The sequence below is a fragment of the Pteronotus mesoamericanus genome, unplaced genomic scaffold (assembly GCF_021234165.1).
Source record: "Pteronotus mesoamericanus isolate MK-2021 breed Mesoamerican mustached bat unplaced genomic scaffold, CSHL_Meso_final contig_495, whole genome shotgun sequence".
Taxonomy (NCBI): Eukaryota; Metazoa; Chordata; class Mammalia; order Chiroptera; family Mormoopidae; genus Pteronotus; species Pteronotus mesoamericanus.
The window spans coordinates 76,496-85,105 of record NW_026555184.1 but is presented as its reverse complement, the minus strand read 5'-3'; the positions used below and the strand labels follow the sequence as shown (position 1 = coordinate 85,105).

Sequence of the window (8,610 nt, the reverse complement as noted above, 5' to 3'; positions counted from 1 at the left end):
CATCCTATTCCTTGTTCCGACGTCTAGTTGGCCTGCTACTAATATGTAACCCCTCAAACTTTCTTATGCTTAAGCGTCCGTGGCATAGCTTTTTATCCAGTCTCACATCCTCTGCTGTTCAATTGCAGCATTTACAATTACTGTAATCAGCTGTATGACTGAGTTTAAATCTGTCAGCCTGCTATTCATTTTATATTTCTCCCATGTGTTCTGTGTTCCTCTTTCCATATTTTAGATGGGATAATTTTGAGAATTGCACTTTATCTCCAAAATGTATTTAGAGCTAGTGTTGCTAGTATGTCTTTTATTATGGACTACCTGCCAATAATTTAAAGTCATTTCACATACATTGCAAGAACATTACAACAATATACTTCCAATTGCCCACTCGTGTCCTTTGTACTGTTGTCGTCATACATTTTATGGCTGCAGAGGTTGTTAATGCCTTTGCTTTAAACAGGTTGCTATGACTTAAAGAAATTTTAAAACGAGAAAAACTGCTTTATATTTACCTACATATTTTCTAGTTCGAGGACTCTTCGTTCCTTCAGGTGGACCAAGTTTCCATTTGGCATCGTCCTTCCTTGTGGAGAACTGGCTTTAACATTTCCTGTAGCGCGGGTTTTCTGCCCACGACGAATTATCTCTGCTTTTATGTGTCTGAAAAAGTCATTATTCTGCTTTCCTTTCTGTTGAAGTGAAATCGGCACAGCATGGAAGTAGCTATTTTAAAGCAAACAATTCAGTGGCATTTAGCACTTTCCCGTGTAGAAGAATTGTCAAAGACTGAGTTCAAGAGAGCAGCTAGAGAAATTAGCCTTGGAGAGGAGGGCAGAGCCCTCGCCCACAAGGGCAGGAAATAGGCAAGGATACTGGCTGCAGTGAGTAGGTCTGCAGGTGCACTATGGGGCAAGGAGCTGACAGACCTCTTGCTTGATGATCAGAGAGGAGAGGAGAGGGCGTATCACGGAGGGCCTGGTGGGCCGTGGGGAGGACTTTGGCTTTGACTTTGAGTGATGTGGAAGGCACTGAGAGGTTCAGAGGAGGAGAAAGAGGGACCTGACTGATGTCTTATCGCTGATCCTGAATTGGGGTTCTGCTGGGTTGGTGATGGTGAAATAATGGGGCCCTTTCAGATAATTACAAGGTCCAGGGCCACTTGTGCGGGGAGGAGATCCCGAAGGGTTGACTTCGGTGTGCTTACAGGAGGTGCAGGCGCTGCGACGTCAAGGCGTGTGCACGTCCTCTTGGTGTGGGGGCTGAGGGGGCTACCACTCCCATTCTCCAGGCCTCTGCCTTGCCACTGGGCTCTTGAGCCTGGCCTCCTTCCTCTAATTCTGAGTCTTCGTCCCGTCAGCCTGAAACCTGTCCTCTTTGTCTCAGGGCCACCCCGACTCCCTTTTGTAAATTGGAACTCTGAACTGACAGTCTCATCTGACTCTGCGTTGGACTCTACCGGTGCAGGTTTCTGTGCGTGGTTCCATGCAGCTGGAAAATGGGACCCTAGTGTCCCAGTTTCTTCTGGAAGGGTTGACTGACACAGAGGAGCTGAGGCCCTTGCTCTTTGCCATCTTGCTGCTGGTCTACATAGTGGCTGTGGTCGGGAACCTGGGCATCGTCAGCCTTATTGTGATGGACCCCCGGCTCCACACTCCCATGTACTTCTTCTTGGCCAACCTGTCACTGCTGGACACTGCCTATGTCTCCAACACGGTGCCTCAGGTGCTGGTGCATCTGCTGGCACCAGTGCGGACCATGTCCTATCGTGCTTGTCTTACCCAGATATTCTTTCTCCACTTCCTGGCGCCCTGGGAGTGCTTCCTGCTCACGGCCATGTCGTATGATCGCTATGCAGCCATCTGCCAGCCACTGCACTACCTGGTCCTCATGGGCCGAAGAACCCGGACAGGACTAGCTTCAATCTCCTGCCTTCTTGCCTTGGCCAATGCACTCACCCACACCATCCTTGCAGCTCTACTCCAATTCTGCGGCCCTCGCCTCATCACCCACTTCTTCTGTGACCTCCCTCCACTGCTCAAACTCTCTTGCTCCAGCACGCAGGCAAATGAACTTGCCCTGTTCTTCTTTAGTTTTCTGGTGGCTCTTGCACCCTGTGCCCTGGTTGTGATCTCCTACGTACGCGTTGTAGCTGCCGTTCTCAGGATTCACTCTGCTGAGGGCCGAAGGAAAGCCTTTTCCACCTGTGGCGCTCACATCACTGTGGTCTGTGTTTTCTATATCACTTCAGTCCTCTGCTACATCCTTCCCAGCTCTGCATACTCGGGCTTGCGAGACCGGGTGCTCTCCGTGCTGTACGTGGTCCTCACTCCCATGCTCAACCCCATCGTCTACAGCATGCGAAACAAGGAGGTGAAGAGGGCTTTGTTTAAGGTGCTTGGGAAAGGAGGTGCCTGATAGGCGCTCGTCACATCAAATCAAGGCCACACTCGTTCTCCACAGTGAGGCTGGCACATGCCTGAGGCTTTGGGGGTGAGCCCAATAACGCAGGAGCTTGGGATTTAATGTAGACGGTCCATTTGGGGAGTCTTATTTTGCGTGCCAGGTTTTCCCCCGTCCCGGCAGAGATCAGCTATCTCTGTTGCCTATTCTTTTGCACTGAGACATGGTTTTCCACTAATGGGTGTAAAGCATGTTCGTTCGATCAGTGGTGCACTTACAGGAACTTGTAAAATGATGAATAAAATACGCCCCACGGTCTTTTTTTTCTTTCTTAAAGATTTTGTCTATCTATTTGTAGAGAGTGGGGAAGGGAGGAAGAAAGAGAGAGAGAGAGAGATACACCCATGTGAGCGAGAAACATAGATTGGTTGCCTCTCCCATGAGTCCCAACAGGGGGCCGAAGCCGCAACCCAGGCACGCGCTCTGGCTGGGAATCGAACCGGCGATCTTTCGCTTTGTGGGCCGACGCCCAACCAACTGAGCCACACCGGTCAGGGCATGCTCCACACTTTTACCGCCGAGAGGGAACCGCTGTGAACATTTTGGTGGTTTCCTTCAGGTTTCTTTTAGAACCATCTATGTGTGTGTACGCGCATATTTAAGCAGGGAAGCACAGCGGGGTTCAGAATGTATTTACAGTTCTGGATGCTTCAGTATGTTTAACTTTTTTCAGTCGGAATATATGCTGATTATAAAATCATTCATGCTTGGTACAACGCTATGTTGTTAGAGAGTGAAAATTTCTCATAATCTGAGTCTCTGCACTACCCACCATGAACAGTTACCTGTGTTTCCTTTTTGATTTCCCCCCCTCAGGGTACATTACCCTAAATGTTAAAAAAAGTTATCCCTGGGATATATGTTTATTAATTTTTAGAGAGACAGGAAGAGAGAGAAAGAAAGAGAGATATAGAAGGGGGGAGAGAGGGAGGGAGGGAGAGAGAGGAAGAGCGAGAAACATCCATGTGACAGAGAACGCGCCTTGTCAGGCCTGGAATGGGGATCAAAAATGCAACCTTTGGATGCAGGGACAACGGTCACGCCGGCCGAGCCCCCTGGGTAGGGCTGCATTTCCAACATCACTTCCTTTTCACATAAATCGTGTCACACCACGTCCAAATTGGCCGTCCATGATTCTTAGCCCACGAATTCCATGTTCCTGTCATTTGTACAATTTCCTTCTGGGTTCTCTGCCTTGTTACGTATTGATTTCTGGAAGGAATTTTCATTTTAGAGATGTTAACCTTTGTTTACTCTTTGGGTTGCCGATTTTCCCCTAAATCGTTTGTCTTCTCATTTGATTTTTGGTGTTTTCTTCCAAAACAGAATTGAACGTTTTTGTGTTATTAGACGGTGATTTTACTTTTTTGTTTTCTGGATTTTGAATCCTGCTTTGTTTACTGTTTGACTTACAGTCTTCCCAATCGATTCCCAATTCGGTACTGTTATCGTGTCTCCTGCCGTAAATACACTTAACATTTCTTTGTGTTCTGACACTGATTCATTCTTATTCATGCATACCTTCTGGGGTTTCCCCACCGCGCAAAGGTTTAATTTTTTTTATTTTTAGAGAGGGGAAGGGAGGGAGAAAGAGAGGGAGAGAAACATCGTTGTGTGGGTGTGTCTCGCGCGCCCCCTGCTGGGGACCTGGCCTGCACCCCAGGCATGTGTCCTGCACTGGGAATGGAACCACAGCCACCCTTTGGTTCGCAGGCCGGCGCTCAATCCACTGAGCCCCGCCAGCCAGGGCTGGGTTTTGTATCCTGCTCAAATTTCCTCACCTGTGTTTCTCCTTTTCTTTGTATAGTTTTTTTTTTCTACTTCATTGTATGCTTTCATCCCCCCCGCCCACCCCCGCCCCATTTATAGCCTTCGATTCTTCTGGAAATTTACTTTCTGGGAAGAGCAAGGTCACGGACAGCTTTCTTTCTCTTCTGACTTGAGTCATCCAAGTAATTTCACTCTTGTTCTTTACGTAATCTTTGGTTTCACGTACTGACTCCTTTCTCCAGTCACAAGTCTGGCTTAGTTGCCTAGGATACAAGTGCTCATCTGCTTAGGATACAACTGCTCCTGTCCTGGCTGATAAACCCCATCTTCCAAGGAGAAACTGGCCCTTGTGTTGGACTTTGGACATCACCTTCGCATCCACATATCTTGGCCTTTCTCCCCATCCTTCACTCGACTAGTGGCAGAGTAACGTTCCCTCATCCCCTGACCAGGTAATGTGCTGAAATTACAGAGACCTGGCTAAATGGGTCATGAGGGAGTGTGTAGTTCCTGCAAAATTAGGAACTCAATAACCTGAAAACTCTCTCACCGCTAAAACTAGCACTGTGTATATTGACATACATGTGTGCGTTCAATGTTTTTTTTTTGAACAAAAGACTTATTACCGCATCATTGACGATAATAAAACAATTAAAAAAAAAGAACCCAAATGCTCAAGTATCCATCCCGAAGGCAACAAAGCTCTAATCCCTTTGCGCCCTAACCTCTGTCTCACCTCCTTCTTGTCCTGGCGTTTCATCCTGCACCCTTGGGAATGCAACCCAAGCTGCAAGAGCAAGCGAAGATGGGAGTTCAGAATTTGGTGGAGACAACACTTCCACTCACTGGAGAAGTATAGATGATTCAGTAAGTGATGTTGAGACAGCCGACTAAAGCTCGGCAAGGGAAATAATTAGATCAACGTCGTCTCCACACCAACATGAATTCTTAGTGGATTGAAATATTAAAGTGCTAGATGTTCAGACTGACACGTTTTAAAACTTTACAGCGGGCGAGGCTATCCGTTGGACGTAAACGGCAGAAATCATCATGAAAAGTTGATCCCTTGCATGGCATTTAAAGTTTAAAAAACTTCCTATATATAAAGGAACTATGTTCACAGATAAAATGAGGAAAGGAGGAAGGAAAGTATTTTCAACTTTTGGTAAAGATTTGGTTTCTAAAACATACAAAGAGCGCTCACCAATCAATAAGTAAAGCATGACTTCTCCAATTAAAAAACAGACAAAGGGTAGGAACGAACAGTTCTCAGAAGTAGGAGATCCCACTGGCCAAACGTCATATGAATTGATGTTAAGTCACTTAGAAGTCAAAAGAAAGTGAAACGATATTGATATATGATTTTGGTTACAATGTCGCCGAAGACTGAAAAGATCGACAGTGTTTGGTTTGGGGCGTGTATGGGCTGAATTGTCCCTCTCCCACCCCCTCCCGGCCCCCGCCCGAGCCATATGTTGAAACCCTAATGTGGCTCTACTTGGAGAGAGAGACTTCTAGGAGGTAATTAAGGTTAAATCAAGTCGCCAGGGTTAGCCCCTGATCCCCTAGGACTGGCGTCCTAAAGGGAGACACAGGCACCAGGGTGCTCCCTCTTTCTCTCTCGATACACACAGAAGAAAGGCCACGTAATGGCACAGTGAGAAGGTAGCTGTGTGTAACTCGAGGAGGAGGACTCACCCAAAAGCAGCCCTGCTGGTACCTTGATCTTGGACTTGGAGTCTCCAGAACTGTGAGAAAATAAGTTTCTATTGCTTAAGCCAGCTTGTCTGTGGTACTTTGTCACGGCTGCCTGAGCTCGCAAATAGAGGCGTACCTCACAGAGATTGCAGGTATGGTTCCAGACCACCACAAATAAAGCGAATATTGCAATAAAGTGACTCACACACAACTTTTTGTTTTCCCAGTGCGTATAAAAGTTATGTTTACACTGTACCGTAGTTTATCAAGTGTGCACTAGCATTATGTCCAAAACAACAATGCACACACCTTAATTTAAAAATGCTTTATTGCTAAAAAATGCTAACCATCACCTGAGCCTCCGGTAAGTGATGATCATTTTGCTGGTGGAGGGTCTTGCTTTGATATCGGTGAAAATGCGGTATCTGAAAAGTTCAACACCATGAGGTATGCCTATACAGGGTGGGAAGTCAGGAACTGGACACCTTCATGCACAATTCTTTGGAGCTAAAACTGGCTCTGCCTTTTGTCGGAAGGAAATTTGGTAGTAGCTAGCAAACATTTTTAAAGGGGCTTAGTCTTTGACCCAACAATCCCCCCTCTAAAAATCCATTGTACGAAATGCCTTACACAAACACAACTGTACCAGAATATGCATTTCAGCGTTATTTATGACACCCCCAAATTAGAAGGAACCTAAAGGCCTAGGTATGAGACTGGCTAAAATAACCAAGGTATTATATACGTCCTGTGAAATACTATACAGCCATTAAGGTAATTGGGGAGGGATAAGCTTCTCCTTCTGCACTGCGTGGTGCACTTCTGAGCCACGTTTGGGAGCACCGCCTGGAATGGGATGGTCCTTCTCCTCGTCCTTTCCTGCAGCCGCCCCGGAAGTCCCGCCCCTCCGTCTTTGAGGTCTTACCCTCAAAGGACACATGCCTCTCCTCTTCCACCACAACGTGGCTTGATCAGCAAGGAGCCAATCCCTTAGCAAGAAAATAGGCTCGTTTCTCCCTTGAAGTCAAGGAGGGCCAAGTTGTCACATTGTCAAGTTGTCAATGATAGGCTAAATAATACATAAAACTACGGTTCCTCAATTCAGTAGTAGTCAAGACTCTTCTATTGCACGTGGAAAAATGAGACAAAGCAATAAAAAATATCCACACTGGCTTGAGCCAAAGGGAGGATTTCTGGGTCTGTGTAACAGAAAGGCTAAGGGATAGTTCCTGGCTTCCGGCATGGCTGGATCCGAGATCTGGTTCTCTCAGAGTTGCCTCCCTTGCTCCAACTTTCCTTTTGTTCAGTGCCCGCCTGCACGCCTGCAACCCCAAAGGTGTGGAAGCCGGAGGTCAACAGAGTCCGGGACTCATGCTGCCTGTCACCACCCAGCCAAAAAGCAGAGACGGGCATTGGATTTTAAGTGCACGTTCAACAGTGTCAGATGCCGGAAATCTGAGAAGGTGGCGGGTAAACACCCTAACATCCGCCTCACCTCCCCACCCTACCCCGGGCCCCCGGCTTGTCAGGGGCAGGTTTATATAGGGGAAGCGTGGGAAGGGCGTGGGGAAAGGAGGCCACAGGGGGGTGCTGGTGATGTGCAGTCTTTGGAATTTCAGTCCTCGTCGTGGTTTTCCTTACCGATTTCATTACTGATTTCTGGAACAGAACGGCCAGCGTCCTGAGAAGGCTCTCAAAGCCAGTCAAGCGGCAGTCACGCGTACCTCATCCAGGTGTTCCAGGGGTGCAGTCGATCAGTCCCCACGCTCCTGGGGACCGGGCATGTGGGTTCAGGGCTGGGTTAAAAGTCCCCCTGTCGTTTCCCTGGTCAACTGTTAACTGCAACGACATCTCAGCCAGAGCATAAGGTTAAACGTACACATTTGGTTAACTGGTTGCACGCTCTGCTAGGAATCACCTAAGGCTACAATGAAGGAAGGCGGGGAGAAAGGGGAAAAAAAAGAACACCTTACTTTCCATTCTACCGCTATCACTGTCACTGGTTGGATGGGGTCACCGCTGCTGGAAGGAAGCAGTGTCTGACTGGCCAGCGAAGGGTGAAGGGCACGTGGAGGAGGAAATAAGAATACCGGTGTCAAGCGAAGAAGAATGCGTGTCGGGTGACAAAACCAACAGATCCCTGCTACAGTGCTGCAGACATTTCGTCAAATTTAAAATCCATTTCCCATGTTTTAAAAGAACAGGACTAGGAAAGGTTATTCCTTAATCGAATAGAGCCAGACTGTTTCCAAGTAGCTTCACAGGATGGCAGAACGAAGCTCCAAAGGACGTTTGGGAAGACAAATATCGCCCGAGGCAAACTTTCCCAATGTCTGGCATCCCATGTAAAATTATCAGGGAGGCAAAGAAGCAGGAAAATTCAGTCCCATTGTGAGCAGTAAGGTATATTAGAGGGAGCGACCTCTTTCCGCCAGAACGCTTTAACTAATCGCCTCAACACTTTCTACGCGGATCCGAAATGACAGTAAGCCACAAAATTCCAACTCCGCTGTTTCCGGGTTATCTCCTCATGCAAATTAAGCGGCGGTTTGTTTTTTTTTGGGGGGGGGGGGAATCACACCTACTGGTCTAAAGATGAGGGCACATTGGCAGACTAGAATTCTGGTGGGCGGGCGCCCTTTCTGGATAGCAACTGTGTGCTGCTAACTAACAGCCTTAAAA

At 47.4% G+C, this 8,610-nt stretch overlaps 1 protein-coding gene across 1 annotated transcript; it reads left to right on the top strand.

Annotated features, from left to right (window-relative positions):
• The first annotated feature begins 1,482 nt into the window (after positions 1-1,482).
• On the top strand, positions 1,483-2,415 carry LOC129074390 (olfactory receptor 3A3-like). Its single transcript, XM_054578195.1, has one exon. The coding sequence runs from the start codon at positions 1,483-1,485 to the stop codon at positions 2,413-2,415; it is 933 nt and encodes a 310-aa protein (XP_054434170.1).
• The last annotated feature ends 6,195 nt before the right edge of the window (positions 2,416-8,610 follow it).